This window comes from Poecilia reticulata, chromosome 2 (genome assembly GCF_904066995.2).
Source record: "Poecilia reticulata chromosome 2, P_reticulata-male-v2, whole genome shotgun sequence".
Taxonomy (NCBI): Eukaryota; Metazoa; Chordata; class Actinopteri; order Cyprinodontiformes; family Poeciliidae; genus Poecilia; species Poecilia reticulata.
The window spans coordinates 35,709,952-35,727,268 of record NC_088831.1 but is presented as its reverse complement, the minus strand read 5'-3'; the positions used below and the strand labels follow the sequence as shown (position 1 = coordinate 35,727,268).

Here is a 17,317-nt window from a genome sequence, read left to right as displayed (position 1 = left end):
TGGTGATCACTCAGCTGTTGTTCCACTAAAATGTCGGTGTTAATGATGATGAGCTGGAGCGTCCCCTGCCTCCTCCTACATGTATGACCCATTTACACCAGATCCAAGTGTGATGTCTATTGCACCATGTGTGTTGACAACTGAGCTAACCCGGCCCAACAAATTTACATATTGGGATCCGAGTTATTAGCAGGCTCTGTACCAAGAACAAAATATGATACCTAGTGTAACTGGGTCATCATTTTAACCCTCACATTCCTGATATTTCTCCCCTACGTTTCAACTTTTTGTGTTATTAGTCCACATTTCCAGAAATTACTAAGTTTAGCTTCTGATAATTTGGCTTCTTTCATTTATTTTACATGTGTTATCTGGTACATCATAGCTTCTCTTCCCATGCACAGTAATCTATTGTTTTGGTTAATAAAGTTACCTTACTTATGCCACGAAAGTGTTATATTACAGCAACAAAGACTGCTCCTCTAAGGGAAACAGAAGAAAACATTAATTAATTTGTAATAAAATTCCAAACAAATTAATCTTGGTCTTAAGACTGTAGCTCACATACCTTCAGAAAATAACCAAAACAATTAGTTTACTTCTTCAATAGGTGCTGGTGTCTATTAGAAGTCAGAGCTCTGCTATATTCATTGAAAAATTAGCAAAACATGTAACCTGAAGCATCATGAATGTCAAAGACAAACACTGTCAAACTTGGCAAAGCATCGTGTTTCAGTTTGACAATTCCCCTTCTTTATGTAGTCTCTTACAACTTTATTGAAAAACTCTGAACTGTTAAACATTTTTTCCATTACAATACAACCGCAAACATTTTACATATTTGCATATTTCACTGCGACAGTTTGTGGCAGAATAATGCAACGTGTCACATTGTTGTGAATTTGATAAATATTTCATATGGATTGAAACACATCGTTTTTGCAGCAGATTTATGTTTGTAAACTCACCTTTGGCTGAAATTGTAGCTGCAAATATTTTTGAGGTATGTTTCTATCAGTTTTCCACATCTGGTGATGGAAAATTATTGAGTTATTTTTTTTTACAAAATGTCTTAAGCGCAATAAGCTTGAGCAGAGACCATATGTAAAACAACAATTTTCCTACATTAAGAAGAAAAAATATCAGCTGTATTTAGATCTAGGCCAGTCTAACACATGGATATGTTCAGTTTTCTTTTTCAGGTTGAAGGAGAAACTCTCACTCTTTTGAAGTCTCTGACAGGTTTCTATTCTGAATTTTATTGGCCATCTACTGCAAATGGTTGCTCTGAAATGTACCTCAACAATAAGACTTCTACCTATTACAGCAATAAAATAAAATAAAATAAAAATCTTAAAATAACAGTTTGGTAAAGAATGTGATTCCTCAAAGATGCTTTACAGAGAAATATTTGTTGAATATATTTTAAAACTTGCCTACATATCTGGCTTACCTATCACAGTCCTTTGCGTTAGTCTACTTAATTTATTTCTGTTTATATGTATACTCAACACAAGATCAATAAGCATTGTATAACCTTATTCATCAAAAGAAAGCAACAAAAAGTTTTATTACATTATAATCAGTTTTGCCTGGGATTGCAATGTCATTGAGACAAAAAAATAATCCAATTTGTAGGACTTACTTCTAATTACAGTATAAATGTACACAACTCTCTCTTATATATTACATATTTACAAAGGTATATTCAGGAGTGCATCCACAGAATATGTTAAATAAGGCACAAGCTGTCAGAAAACAACTTTGCAGCAACATTTACTCAGTAAAAGCTTCGAGCCGGAGAGCAATAGAATTGCTGCATTTGTAAAAGCAAAGAAGAACTCTAAAGGAAATGTAAAAATGTGCCATGCCTCAATTTGCATTAACTAAGCAAAACGTTTCTCTCCCCCAAACCCCAATTCAGAATCAGTATCAGGATCTGTTCAGACAACTCAGATAATTGTGTATTAATTTATGCATGCCTAATCAAGTAAAACATCCCTGGGTAAAATAGTGTAAAAGATATCCAGTGTTATGATGACTGCCATCAGCTGCAAAGAAGCTGCAGTTCACTGGAGTTGTAGTTTAAAGCAGGAGCTGCTACCTCTGTCCCTTCAATGCCGTCCTGTCCTCTGATCTTTAGGTTGATGAACTTTATCTTCCAGCTGTTTTCATTCAGGGGTGAGCGGATGAGGCCGAATATCTGCTCGAAAATGCCAAGGCAGAACTGGTCTCTGTGGATGGTCCCAGCCACACCCACCAGAACCAAGCCATGGGGGGAGGCCACTGCCCTGAGGCCGTGAGGGTCCAGGTTGGGACTGAAGACAAGGCGCTCTCCACTGGTCAGGGCCAAGAGACGAAGGCTGACCACTTCAGCCCCTTGGAACTCCTCCATCTGCTCAGTCGTAGCTCTGAAAAACACACGGTAATCAATTTCCTTGAAAACGGACATCTTTTTTTTCCTCCCCGTTGGTTTAATATTCCTACCTGGAAAGAAGCCGAAGTTTCACATCTGGCCAGAAATGCTGTGGCCCCCAGTCTTGAGGCTGTTGGCCCAGTGATGGATTCTGACTGTTCAGGATCTGGAAGAACCACTGGCAGAACTGCTGTCCCAGGATCAGTGGATCAAAGCCAACCTTGGTTTGTATGTCATTGGAATCAGATGTTGTGGGCTGTTGCTGCTTGGCTTCATCCACCTTTAATGAGTAACAGATTTGAGTCATACACCACACTTTATGCAGCAATACATATTTCAACCGTCTTTCTGTAAAAGAGACATTCAAAATAAAATAAAAAAATATATAACATTTGCGACTATAGAAATTTCTTTAGAGACAAAACAGGAATCAAAGTGTCTAATTATAAAATTTTAATTAATATATGATAAGAAATATTAGTATTATATATTTCGAAGGTCACAATTGGTATGTTATGTAGCAAGAGATCAATGTTTAAAATAGAACTATACACACTTCAGACACTTTTTTTCTCATCACAGTTGTCATTTCAGCAGACATGTTACAATGTAGGAAATAAGTTTTCAGACCCCCTGAACTTTTCCACACTGATATTCTACAACAAAATACTTTAGTGTACTTCAGTTAGATTTTTTTTAGTACATAGGGTCCAGCTAAAAGTAATTTAAATCCGTAAAGGTTTGCTAGAGAGCATCTTTTGGAGCACACTTCAACACACTGTTCAAAAATGTAAAGAATATGGCAGACATGCAAACATAATACCAACATCCATCTAAAATGACAGACCAGGAAAGGAGAGCATGAATCAGAGAAGGAACCAAGAGACCCAGATTACGTCTGGAGGAGCTGCTAAGATCCACAGCTCAGGTGGGAGAATCTGTAGACGTAACTATCAGTTCTGCAAACCACAAACCTGACCTTTACTGATGAATAGTAAGAAGAAAGTCATTAGTAAAAGCAAGACGTTCAATATGTGCTTCAAGTTTGCCACAGCTTACGGAAAGGAAACGGCAACTTATGAGGGAAAGTGCATTTGTCAAATAGATGTGTCATGGTAAGACAACAGCCAAGAATACACAACCAGAGCTAGAGTGGGATGTCTAGATAAAAAACTTAATGTTGCAGTCAAAGTGATTATGGTACTTTCCTAGACACACTGCATTTAATCTGACTTTGTAAAGAAGACAAGGCATACATTTTAATCTTCAGATATGTAGTTACAAAAACATCAGATTTATTTTTATTCACAAGGGCATTTATTTATTTTACTGCTGCTTAAATAACCTAAAGTATTTATGTGGCATACATATATATGTATAAAATGCTTTTAGTTTTGATACACACACTAAAGAGAGTTTTAAAATATGAACCCACTAAATTTAAACTTGTTTTTTAAAAGTGGAAATTTTGCAGGATATTATAACATGCATGTCACTCATATCTTGCCAACTGTAATTTTAAAACAGATGATATTCTGTTAGTTTGTTCATCAGTTTAAATGTAACAGGGTTTTTTTAACAACATTATAGATGTGAAGTTTGCCAAAATGGGTTTATGTATTCATTCTTTAAATTTTGCTTAGTCTGCAACTTATTTTGACTCTTGACTTTTACTGCTGTGTTAAGTTATGTTACTATTGACAATTGGTAGTTACTATAGCAACCAGTAACAGTCAGCTCACCTCCTTCTTCGGTTCCTGTCTGTAACTGTGGTATGTATTAGGATCAGCTCTGTGTTTTCTTCACCAGTGTTACATTTTATCATATATATATATATATATATATATATATATATATATACACACACACACACACACACACACACACACAAGGTTTTATGTGTAATTTTGTCATGTTTTATATATGTTTTTTACTGTTGTAATTTGTGTTGTTCATTGTAGTTGTGCCTTATTTTACAACTGTTAAGTTGCTCTGAAGTGTGCCTAGTTTTATTATTATTACCATTATTATTGTATTTTATTTAATGACTAGGTGCAGAAGCTAGTCATTAAATAATGACTGGCTTCTGCACCTTCACTGATTTTAATTTTTCTCTTGTTAGAAATGTTTACATTTTTTTGATACAAAGTGTGATGGTCTTTGAATGTTAAATATGTGTGTGTATTTACTCTACTTTTCTAAACATGTATATCCGCTATTTACGTTAAAGACTAGTTATATAGATTATTGTGAATTTGTGTGAAATACCACTATACAATCACACTCAACTCATCTCCTTTTCCTTTTTTTCCAGTTTGTGACTGTGGAGCACAAGGTGCTGGACTGATATTAACTTCCAGTTTCACTTTTTCTCTTGTTAAAATAAATACAGTAAGCTTAAGTGTGTCTGTGGTGAAATCAACCCACTGGATCTGAAATAAATTAAGTAGAACTATGTAAACAATTAGAACACTTTCCAATTTGATGATTTTGTCAGTTCTGAAAGCCAGAGAAAAATGTTGTATGGTTGTTTCAAGCAGCTGACAGATAAGTTGAAATTTAATGGACTGTCAAAACTGACCATAAATTAATTACAAACTCAAATTGCAACTTATTTCAAACATTTATTAAATGCGTCAGAGCTTTTCCTAACCGTTTTAGGTGCAAATATAGCGTAATGTTTTAAATAGCATTCATTAAACTACGACTGTATAACCATGGGAACAGGTTAGCATACCCTGCCCTACCGTTACTGACGACCACAGCTCCAGCGTCCTCTTCACCAGCTGGTGTTTCTCGCTGGTTGGCGGCATTGTCACCCCTTCTTTGACGAGGTATTTAAATATGAGGTCACGGTGAACCTTTCTCCTTCTGAGAAGCTCCTCTGCACTTTTGGAGAAACTCAGAATTGTTTCCATGGCCTCTGTATAAAAAATTAAAAATGTGTAAGCAAACAGCAAATAAAATGTTTTTGTTTTCTCTGATGTTTTCGCATGCTGGTGTTTTAAGTAAATGTATACAATGATTATCCAAGTTTGTGACATTTGTCACATTGTGACAGTATTCCTGTTTAGACTGAAGTCTTACCTGTCATGTTTTCCACGACAATCATCTTATTTGTAACCGTGTCACTAAGTGATCTTAAGTCGACATCTGTCATCGAGCTCAATATCTTTTTAAAGCCAACACGCTCCGTTTCTGAAAGCCCAGGCATGATCACAAAACAAAATTTTGGGCTTTTCGCCCTTATGTGCACTGCTTGGAAATGCGTCCGTACAGAAACATTTACTTATGCCTAACTGTTCCTCCCATAACAAATATTTTTATTGTAGTGCTGGTGCTGTTTGTTTTTTAGTTAATTTTGTCCCATGTTTATACCCCAGGTGTAATTATTACTTCAAATTTTGCTTCACGTGTTTGTATGAATCCCTGTTGTGTTATCCCTGTTGTGTTGCACCGTGTTGTTTTTCAAAAGACTGTAGTAGGAATCCGAGTTCAAGTAAATGCGTCATGAAGGATAATTTGCGTTCCATGTTGCTTGTCGAAATTTTAGCATTTCCCATTTTCTTATTATGTGTTCTTTTCAAATTTAACATAAGTATGTGTTATGACAAGAAATTTGGAATCCTGTATTCGTCTTAACTAATTTATATGACTGCAAAGTAAATTATAATATATTGATGCCGTGCACTGACAATCATGGTCAAACTTAAAAGGAAAAGTACAAAAATTCCAAGTTTACAATGAGCATCTGAAGGTATCATCAGAAGACAGGCGAAATGAGGAAGGACGAATCCGGAGCGTCCGGTCCGTTCTGGAACCGTTGCCATATTGTTACCATCTTGTGAGTGTCACTTTTTTTTTTTTAGATTTAAAGAGTGCCTCTTACAAGATCTTGGTGACATTGTGGATATATTTGTTGTTGTTGTTATTATTGTCATTATATATATATATATATATATATATATATATATATATATATATATATATATATTTTTTTTTTTTTTTTTTTTTTTTTTTTACAAATATGACGCTTTTGTGGGAACGTAGATCGACTGGTAAATCGAGAGCTTCGCTTTTTGGCTCAGCTCTCTCTTCACCACGACGGACCGGTACAGCGCCCGCTTCACAGTAGACGCTGCCCCAATCCGCCTGTCGATCTCCTGCTCCCTTCTTCCCTCATTCGTGAACAAGATCCCCAGATACTTAAACTCCTCCACTTGAGGCAGGACGACCCCCCTGACCCGGAGAAGGCACTCTACCCTTTTCCGGCTCAAGACCATGGCCTCGGATTTGGAGGCACTGAGCCTCATCCCGGCAGCTTCACACTCGGCTGCGAACCGCTCCAGTGAGAGCTGCAGATCACGTTCCGATGAAGCCAACAGGACCACATCATCCGCAAAAAGCAGAGATGCGATCCTAAGGCCACCAAAACGGATCCCCTCAACACCTCGGCTGCGCCTAGAAATTCTGTCCATAAAAGTAATGAACAGAATCGGTGACAAAGGGCAGCCTTGGCGGAGTCCAACTCTCACCGGAAACGAGCCCGACTCACTGCCGGCAATGCGGACCAGACTCTGACACCGGTCATACAGGGACCTGACAGCCCGTATCAAAGGGCCCGGTACCCCATACTCCCGGAGTACCCCCCACAGGGCCCCCCGAGGGACACGGTCGAACGCCTTCTCCTCATCTATGGTCATGAGCTTTGGGTCATGACCGAAAGAACGAGATCACGGGTACAAGCGGCCGAAATGGGTTTCCTCCGCAGGGTGGCTGGGCTCTCCCTTAGAGATAGGGTGAGAAGCTCGGTCATCCGGGAGGGACTCAGAGTAGAGCCGCTGCTCCTCCACGTCGAGAGGAGCCAGTTGAGGTGGCTCGGGCATCTGGTCAGGATGCCTCCTGGACGCCTCCCTGGTGAGGTGTTCCGGGCACTTCCCACCGGGAGGAGGCCTCGGGGAAGACCCAGGACACGCTGGAGGGATTACATCTCTCGGCTGGCCTGGGAACGCCTTGGGATTCCCCCGGAGGAGCTGGAAGAAGTGGCTGGGGAGAGGGAAGTCTGGGCCTCCCTTCTGAAGCTGCTGCCCCCGCGACCCGACCCCGGATAAGCGGAAGAAAATGAAATGAAAAAAATGAAAATGAAATGACGCTTTTGTTTCAACGACTTCTTTCAGCAAAAGTTAAATGAAAACGTCGCCTTTTTTCCATGACTATATTGGTTATTTGTGAGAACATGCCACTCATAATATGGCGGACACGCCGACGTACTGTTTTCACTTGGCAACGATGCCAATGCGGCGTCTGCTCGGGAACTAGCAAGCGAAAAGCCTGCGGAAAGGGCGATGCGCCGTCAGGGCAGGAAGAAAGCGTCTTAGTTTGAGCTACAAATACTTATTATTTAGTATGGTTTAGCTAACGTTGTTTAATACGGATTAATTGTGCAATTTTATATAATACTTCTGTGTTGACCATAGCAGGGAAACCAAGAAAGGTAACGTACTTCTATCGTTTACTAATAAGTCATACGCTTGTTATTCAATAATTTAACTCAGCAATAAGAAAATATTTATGTACAACAATGATCGGAAACTAAAATTTTTATTTTATATCTGCTGATTTGGCAGGTTACTAACGTTGCCGCAATGTAAACAGCATTTAGGGAATTTAATTTAAAGGCGCGTTTTATTTGAATATAACATATTTTCATTTGTGATTTTTCTAGATAAACTGTTTATTTTATTTAAAGCTCGGTCACTAGAGAGTTAGTGGTCAGTGTTGTATAAAAACTTACATTCAAAAAAAAAAAGGGTAAAAAAAAGAAAACGTTTTGCGAACATGCGTGGTTCAGTGTTGGACATCGGACCCCATTTACACAGCCGAATCATTACAAAGAGCCTGCGTTCAGCTCTTCTTAGTTTAAGTAACGAGGAACTAATTTACCTAACCATAACTTTGTGACATGCTTTCCACACAGAAATGTCCAAAAATAGGGAGCAAAAACCTTGTCAATGATCTGTCAGAAACCGATCTTTGCGTAGGAGTCTGTCCTGTTTTATTATCTATTAAATAAGTTAGTAAATTATTCATCGACTTGCCTATGTCTCACACAGGATATTGCACATTAGTACACATGTTGAGCAAATTACCTTTGACGCACACGCCTGGTAAAAACCAGCCCCTGTATTACACAGCTTCGTACTGTGTAATACAGTACGAAGAACGTTTTTCGAGCTGAATTGGACAAGTGGCGATATTTAATACTCTGTATCCACAATAAAATGTGGTGGCAGCATCATGCTGCTTTCTTTTCTTGAATAAATACAGGAAGCTGGTGGGAGTTGAGCTGTTTTGCAAAGAAATAAAGCTGCTAGAGACATACCTTCCTGCTGTCATAGCAGGAAAAGATGGTTTTACAAAGTATTGATTTGGGAGCTGAATTTATATGCTCAAAAAAACTGTTGAAAATCTACATTTCAATTTCCATCCAGATCAGAATGCTGCTTTTTGTGGTCTATTTCACACACATGAAAAAAAATATAAAAACATAAATAAATTAAATGCTTTGATGTTTTTGCTTGTAAATGTATCGTGTATGCTTTTGCCAGGCACTGTAGACAGCGTGCAGAGAACAAAGTTTCAAGGAGATTATATAGGATTAAGGATTATGAATCCACCTTCCTAAACCAGATATTGTAATTTATTTAGGACCAGCTGTGTATACAGTATGTGACATGTATAAAGATGAATACCTTTTGTGTTGTCCTAACTTACTCAGTGTTGTTCAACTGTAAAATATAAGTAAGATAAAAGTACCTTTGCACTGATTTGATACATTTAAATCTTCTTATTTCTGCTACAGATGGAGGGTTTTAAGAGCAGTGCTCTTGGCCGGGTAACGGTATACTCTATCCAGGGATGTCCACATTGTGTACAGGCTAAAGCTACCCTCAGGTCTTTGGGCGTACCAGTATGTGAAGTGGACGTTGGCCTTCATTCAGAGCTAAGAGTGAAACTGAAGGAGCTTACAGGACGCAGCACCGTACCTCAAATCTTCTTTAATAGCGTCCATGTTGGGGGTAACGACGATCTCCAAAAACTGGTAAGTAGAACAGACATTTGATGAGTCTAGATCTAATTCTATGATCCTGAGAATTGCTCTTTTATTGAAGGAAGCACATACAAAAGTCCAACTTGGGTCACTTGTTGTGTTTTACAATCGCAGGCTACAGAGGAGCTTCAAAGACTGGTGACTCTGGTTAAAGAAGAGCCTCTTTCAGCAAATGCTCCACCGTTACCAGAAAGTAATCCATTTGAGGCTCCAGATGAGGAGATTGATGGACGTAAGCAATTTGCTATGAATATATTTGGTGTTTTTGGGATTATTGTTTAACCAAAACAGCATTCAGTTGCAATTATGTTTTTTTCCCCCTTAATTCTTGATGTGTTGAAATATTGATACACAATGCTTTCATATTTTTTCAGAAGTATAAGGAATAAGTTAAGTACCAAAATCTGTGTCAGGTTTGTAAAAGCAAATGGATAACTGTTTCAGGAGACATATTTTGCTGAGTCAGCTCTGTTTGAGGATGAGTCTAAATCAGTCAGTAGTTATGAAATAGCGCGAGCTGATGGGAAGGACATGGTGGTATTTTTACGTAACAGCAGCAGTGTTTGTGTGAGGGCTTTTTTTTCTTTAGGCCAGACTCGGCTGTGCTTGTTATCGGTGACACAGGATATTTGATCCTATAAATGAGGCCTGCAGCACCTGACTGCTGTAGGGGAGCCATTTAAATATTTGAATTAAGTATCCGACAGTGTAAATAGTCTTTTCATTATGGCGCCACCGGCAACGTTACTCAGATAAATGAAGCTTCCTTCCTTTGGGATTTAAGTTTGCATTCCTAATTACTATGATATTCCATTTTATGAAATTGCTTTTTTGAATTTCTCTTTGTCATCTAAGTTTTTTTGTTTTTTTTAAACCAAAAACACAATGAATTCGACAAATTCTGATGATGTGTTTTCCACCTGACACTAAGCTGAGATTGCACAGAAGCCTTCATTCCTTGCAATGTATAGCTTCAGACATCTGTTTCTGTGTGTTTGTAAGTGGCTTTGGGATGTTGCTATTCACAGAACTCAGAGGTGAGAGAGATGAGTTTGCAGACTTGGTAGAGGACCTGAAGCATGCTGGTGTGATTGGCACTCAGAGGAGGGGACTGACCTTATACAAAAACAGCTTCTCAGGCGCTCAGCTGGTTGACTGGCTGCAAACAAAAGAGGGCATGGGTAAGTTGGGCAACAGAGATTTCTGACGTGCAACATGAAAACGACAAACTCCAAGTCGAAACACTTGTTTAAGTCAAGCTCTGTCAGCTCTTTACCGTGGACATGTCTGTGCTAGACAGGGCTGAGGCCTGTAATACGGGCCAGGCTCTGCTGCAGAAGAAGTTCATGGTCAGTGTGGGAAGGAGGGGAGAGGAGGATGGGTGTTTTGGAGAAGGAAAAGGAACCATGGACACACTATACAGGCTGCTGGAAGATGACCTTCATTCACCTCTGAATGGAGGACAGACAGCCTCCTATGCCCCGAAACAGGGTAGGTCAGGAGAGACGACCGGGATCCAGGCATACTCGCTTTGCTTTCTGAGTTGGTGCAGATTCAGATGACTAACTCTCAACTTTCTCTAATGCTTTGTCTTTTGCTGCTGCCTGTGGTGTGTGATCCTTTTGGGTTCACTTAGGTTTTGTGTGTTATGCATTGGATGTTTGGGATGGTGAAAGTTAAAGCAGGGCTTACTGACACATCTAATATCGACTTGCCGAAGAAATGAGTCAGTTAGTCAGCTGTGAGATGTTTTTCATGAAGCACCTCAAAATATGCGCAGCTGTGGAACAAATTCATATTCAATCACTCAATTAAAACCCAGCTGTAACAGGTTTTAACGAAATTACTACAACAGAAAAAGTAACGGGCACTAACAACTCCCGAGTTGTTGAAACTATATAAATAGTACAATTATTACGAGTATGATACATTTATCAGGCTTTTCACTTCATATTTTGACTGATTCAGTTATTTTATGCTAAAGACTTATTATTTAGAAACATAAATCAGCTGCAGGATGTTTGACAGAGGTATTAGTTTGTAGTCTAACAAAAAAAGAAGGATGATTATCCACATTTACACATCAAACAGAAGTCTTTTCAAACCTGTGTCTCATGTATTTGCTCTGCTTGCTAAATGACTGAAAAATGATATGTTTGCATTAATCCTCATTTTTTAATAAATCCTAATTTTGCTGGTGGGGGTGCCATACATTGTTTTGCTTTCTGTGCTGCTTTGTATTTATTCATGTATTTGACTGTTGCATGTTTAACCAATGAGTGTCTCTTAATGTTCTGCACAGAAAAGTTTATACTCACGGTGTTGGTCGGTTTACTTTCTAATAATCTAATTTGTGCCACACAAAGCCTCGCATGACACCAGTTGCAAGTTTTTGTTAAACATGAAGTTTAGTTTCTGTACAGTGAACGTTTTTGTTATGCTACAGTTTAAGTAAAATAAAAAAGTTTACGCAGTGCATATTTTTTGAATGTTTCCATCAAACTTTACATCTAGTATACAGTACATTTTAACAATCTCGTTCTTTCTGCCTTCCAGCTGCTGAGCTTTCGTTGCTTTTACGAGAGTTGATTCTGAAGTTGTTCTCGGAGCATCTCTCTGCTGATGGCAAGGTAATGTTGTCAATGCTCTAGTGTATATGTTTCATTTCTTTACATCGGCTGTTTTTATATATATATATATATATATATATATATATATATATATATATATATATATATATATATATATATATATATATATTTATTTATTTTTTATTTTTTTGCAAAAAATTGCATTTGTCCTCTGTGTTGCTCTTGCTTCTACAGTCTGTGGATTATAAAGGGATGTCTGTGGACCCAGCATTTGAACGTTACTGTGAGCTGGCCATTCAGCTCCAGAGGGTGGAGTTGCTCTCGCTGAGCCGGGAGGAGAAGCTGGCCTTCTTCATCAACATCTATAACGCCTTAGTCATCCATGGCTACCTGCGCCTGGGGGCTCCTACCAACATGTGGCAGAGATACAAAGTAGGATTACAAAGAAGATGTGCCTCAACACTTCTACTGCTATGTAGATTTTCTTTATGCAGTATTTATTCATGCTGGGCTTTGCTAGTACCTTCCCACTACACACAATGCACTGTTTTATTTTATTTTATTTTTTTTGAAGCATCAGCATCTGAGGCTTTTCCTCTCTCCACATTCTATGTAATGTTTACATTTTACATTTTTCCTTAGATCCACAAATATTGTATTTGGCTATTTTCACATGGTATCACATTGTCACATTTCCTTATATTTGAAGCAAGTGTAAATTCATTTGCTTCTGTTTATTTTTCCTAGTTTTTCAACTATGTTAGCTACCTTATTGGAGGTGAAGTCTTCACTTTACAAGACATTGAAAATGGCGTCCTTCGAGGGAACAGAAAGGGAATTGCACAGCTCCTAAAGCCCTTCTCCAAAACGGATCCTCGACTGCAGGTCTCCACACTCACTCGCCATCAAAAGCCAGTATAATATCTTACTCCTGCTTCATCAGTGTAACTAAGTAGCACTCCTTTTGTCATCCACTAGGTGGCGCTTCCAGATGCTGAGCCCCTGATTCACTTTGCTTTGAACTGTGGTGCAAAGGGCTGCCCCCCGATTAAAACCTACACACCTCAGGTACATACATGTCAGCTCTTGCTGGTGTCCTACAGCGTGCAGGGATCTGTATTCGTTCTGCGGGACGATCCTGGCAGTAAAAGGGAACATTTCTGATTCAAACACAGGACATAGACAGCCAGCTGCTCACCGCGGCCGAAGCCTTTCTGGAGAACGACGATGCCTGTATGGTTGACTCTGGCAAAAACGAAGTGCGCCTCAGTCAGATTTTTAAGTGGTATAAGGCTGATTTTGGAGGCACAGATGAAAAGGTACATTTAAATGCTTTACAGACACATCTTTTGTTGTTTTTTTGGGGGGTTTTTTCACGCTCACCTTCTCTTACAGCTGCTGAAGTGGGTGCTGGATCATATGGGTGACTCTCCAAAGAAGACCAGCCTGCAGGATGTCCTGTCTGCTGGGAAAACTAAAGTCAGCTTCCTCCCTTATGACTGGAGCTCCAACAGCGCCCACTGAGCATCCCCACTCTGTGGTTTTACTGCTTCTCATTTTGTCTGCTCAGCTATGCGTGCTTGAATCCACCGGGGATGGAAGTTTGCACCAAAATAAGATGCTAACATTTTAGCTGTAAGGACACATTTGCACTGTACATCTGATGCGTACTTACATAGTACCCCTGTTCTTGCTTGAGGGTTTTACCGATAGTTCCCACCCTTGATTATAGATTTCATATAATTTTATGCAGCACTTTAGAATGTGTGGGCTAACTAAAAATTTGCAGACTCAATCCTTTGTACTCCAGCAGGTTCATTATTAGCTTAAATAGCACACGTTTTATTTTACTAACTTACTTATAGAACAAGTGTTACCTGTCTGCATCAGCAACTCAGGAGTAAAATATTACAGCTACGATGAGTCCAGTCTAACACTTTCCACATTCATCATGCGGTTCATTTAATTCAAATTGACAAGCCATATCCAACAACAGACTTTATCTTTGCAGAAGTTATGTTTTAAATGTAGCAGATTTAAATTGATCAAACCTTGTTCTGCATTTTAATGCTACAGATATTCCGAGAATAAAAGAAGTAAATACTTTTAAATACAATATTGATTCTAATGTATGTATCAAATGAAGGATACCAGTATTTTTAGACTTGCTTTAAAAAAATATGTGATTTACAAACTATGTCAGATCCTGCTGTCAGTTTTTTGATCAGTTGACTGGCTAAAGATTTGCAGCAAAATGTGTGTTTTTTTTTTATACCTGTTTCCAGAAGTAACGGTTCGTTCAATCATTAATCAAAAGTTAGAATTTCAAAATTCAATGTTTGGAAAACCAAATAGAAGCTCTCCGAAGTATCTCAAAGTTCAAACTAGAAAACGGCTGCCACCACACAATGTCAAAGTAGCAGGAATCTCCTTTTACTGTGAATGCTTGGAATGGATGTTGTTAGCTTGTGCTGCTGATGGAAGCTAGCATCTTAAAAATGAGCAAATCATTCTTCTTCTCTGGACTTTCCGGCTTGCAGCCAAAACACACTCAGATCTAGTGTAACGTTATTCCCAGATCCGACTTAAGCAGCTAGTTGAACATAAGTTTCTTCTTCTTATCCTCATACATGCCTTGATGACCTTCTCCTTGATCCAGGTCTTCCGTTGACAATTGTAAAAGAGCTACTATTTTTTTTTTTAACTAAAGTGACAAAACTTTAGTAAAAAAAAGTTGGAATGCACTCTGACACTTTGCATGCGGATTGCTAACTTTCTATGCGGTTGAGACATGTTTACTATTTTTCCACAGATGATTCAGTGTTGTCCTACACCGAAACATTTAGCTGGGTTTTTTTTTCTGTAAATTTTTGCTGAAATGAAAGCAAAGTCAATATAACCTCACCAAGAAATGTTCATTACTTAATGAGATGTGTTTGTACTTTCATTTAATGTGTGAATTTTAGATTTATTTTCAGTGATTTAACTTATTTAGGTATTTATTCTACAAAATTGCAATCTCGGCATTTAATGTAATTTTTACCCACCGTATAATGTTTTTGTTTTTTTTTCCCCCCCTTTGTTTTTTTTTTGTTGTTTGTTTGTTTTTACTTTGTTATAATTATTTTGCAATTGGATGCATATACAGCTGTGTTCAAAATAATAACACCTTCAAAAAGGTCAAGTTTAAAATTCTGAGAATATTTTCATTCGATGCACACAAATGCATTGATGATCCTTCACATTTTATTAAATAACAAAACATCACCAAAAACACAAATGTGTCAGTCAACAGAAAGGACAAAATTTTATTTTTTATGTCTTAGGTCTGATATTTACTGTATGAATTAAATAATATCACTGTGCTGCCCTTGTCCCTAAATAAAGCCCAGTTGTTTGCATTCTTGTATTGATTAAACTTCACAATCTTTTCAATTAATGATTCACTTACAATGAATCAGCAGGACGTTTGTCATGATTGCAGAATCTGTTTATTTTTATTGCTTCACTTCGCCCTCTGGTAAATAATTTCCCATGGAGAAATCTGCTTCCTATCAAACACAGTGATCAGTTTGGTTGGTGACGTTGGGCTATTTATTTTGAACACAACTCTACATACGTTGTCAAGTTTCCTGATATCATTTATTCCTTCATTTAATTTTTCTCAGGTTAGACCAAAGCTTAAACTGTATCTGGGCTCTTTATTTTCAGTGCAATGAATGCTGCTTGTGTTGAAGATTTTAAACCGGCTTGGTTTGTCTGCAATACAGAGAATAATTGATTGATTTTTTTTTTTTTATAACAGTAAGCACAGCCAAAGAAAATGGTTATTTTTGCATGTTATAAATCTGGAATGCCTTTATTGCATGGGATAATGGAAACCCCTCTAACCTTGAATGTCGGCCTGCAGCAGAACTGCTTGTCTCTGCTTTGTTCAATGCCTGTCAACTCACCCTGAGGGGCCTGAAACTGAATTGTGTTGATCCGATCTCGCATCGAACCAGTCATTACCCATCAGCACGAGTCATTATCATGCTGATGGTTAAATCATGTTTGAGAATTCAGTTCAATAAATGAAACTGAGCAGGAAGCCTAGAGGGACGAAGAGGATCTCTGGCTTGCTCTGTAATCAGGCGACTGAGGTTACAGGCTGCTTACAAAGCAGAAGAAAATGTTTGCAAAGAAAATAAGACAATGTGTGTTTTCCTTGTATTGATGGTTTTTTTTGTATATCTTTAAATGACCTCATTTACCAGGACGATGTGATGCAAAAAATCTTTTTAATAAATGATCCCAATGTAAAAAAGAAAAATTCTTTCATACCCTTTCCGAGGGATTAACAATCAAGCAATATGTTAAACAGTAAATATGCAATGCTGAATTAAAAATGTATTTATAAATGTTATCTGACTTTTTCATTTTATGTAATTTATAAACATTTTGTGATTTAATATGTATGCATCCAATGATTGGTTAAAGGTAATTTCTCAGATCTTCTGCTGTTGCACCACTATTTTTTCCTGCTCTTTTTACATTCTCGAAATGAAATTTCACATTTTTTAGGCTTTTTAAATTTTAACCTTGCTGTTCGCTAGTATCAAGAAAATTGTTCTACCCTTTTGTCATTTGAATGATTCCAGATAATGTGTCTGCATGTTCTCCAGCTGTATTAAGGATACATTATTGACACAATACTCCTCCTGCATAATATGCCGCTGCACACTGCCAGTCAGCCTAGTCAAGGAAGGCTTCCCCACGCTGGTTTTGCTACTTGTGTGAAAAGGAGTACAATACTTCACCCACATTAATATAATGCTATTTAATAATTAGCTGCATGATGCCCGCCAAGCAGCCAACAGCCTCAAACAAAAATAGTCAGTCAGCTATTTAATATTAGCTTATAGCACAATAAAAAGTATATTATGTACTTTTTATTCTTTTGGAAACAGTATATTTTTACTGAAGGCCATACAAATCTCATACTAAGAGTGAGCACCACTCTATTGAAGTGAGTCAAAGAAAGCACAACTACTGTTCTCATAGATTAACCATTCAGAATATTTCACAATTTGTTTATTTAAAGAAATTGAACCACGTCTTAAGAAAAATATATGGATCAATATTACATTTACAAAACAGCTATTAACATTTGTACATATAAATAAGATTTGAATGCAGTCCTATTGAATCACACCATAA

General features: G+C 37.9%; 2 protein-coding genes across 3 annotated transcripts; one reads left to right on the top strand and one right to left on the bottom strand.

Moving 5' to 3' along the window:
- Nucleotides 1–1,239: 1,239 nt before the first annotated feature.
- On the bottom strand, nt 1,240–5,866 carry c2h3orf38 (chromosome 2 C3orf38 homolog). The gene is made up of 4 exons (XM_008403588.3): nt 5,504–5,866; nt 5,164–5,339; nt 2,488–2,696; nt 1,240–2,411 (listed from the first exon to the last, which is right to left on the bottom strand). The coding sequence occupies exons 1-4, from the start codon at nt 5,628–5,630 to the stop codon at nt 2,048–2,050; spliced, it is 876 nt and encodes a 291-aa protein (XP_008401810.1). The 5' UTR covers nt 5,631–5,866; the 3' UTR covers nt 1,240–2,047.
- Nucleotides 5,867–7,687: 1,821 nt separating this feature from the next.
- Nucleotides 7,688–16,523, top strand: LOC103461279 (uncharacterized). Of its 2 annotated transcripts, XM_008403598.3 has the most exons (11): nt 7,688–7,910; nt 9,279–9,518; nt 9,642–9,759; nt 10,556–10,708; nt 10,824–11,018; nt 12,084–12,157; nt 12,353–12,550; nt 12,866–13,003; nt 13,097–13,186; nt 13,294–13,437; nt 13,514–16,523. In XM_008403598.3, exons 2-11 carry the CDS (start codon nt 9,279–9,281, stop codon nt 13,640–13,642), a joined length of 1,479 nt encoding a protein of 492 aa, XP_008401820.1. In that variant the 5' UTR covers nt 7,688–7,910; the 3' UTR covers nt 13,643–16,523. The 2 variants fall into 2 exon arrangements, with proteins under 2 accessions (XP_008401820.1, XP_008401827.1); XM_008403605.3 differs by lacking the exon at nt 10,824–11,018 and having other exon boundaries at nt 7,689–7,910.
- Nucleotides 16,524–17,317: the final 794 nt, after the last annotated feature.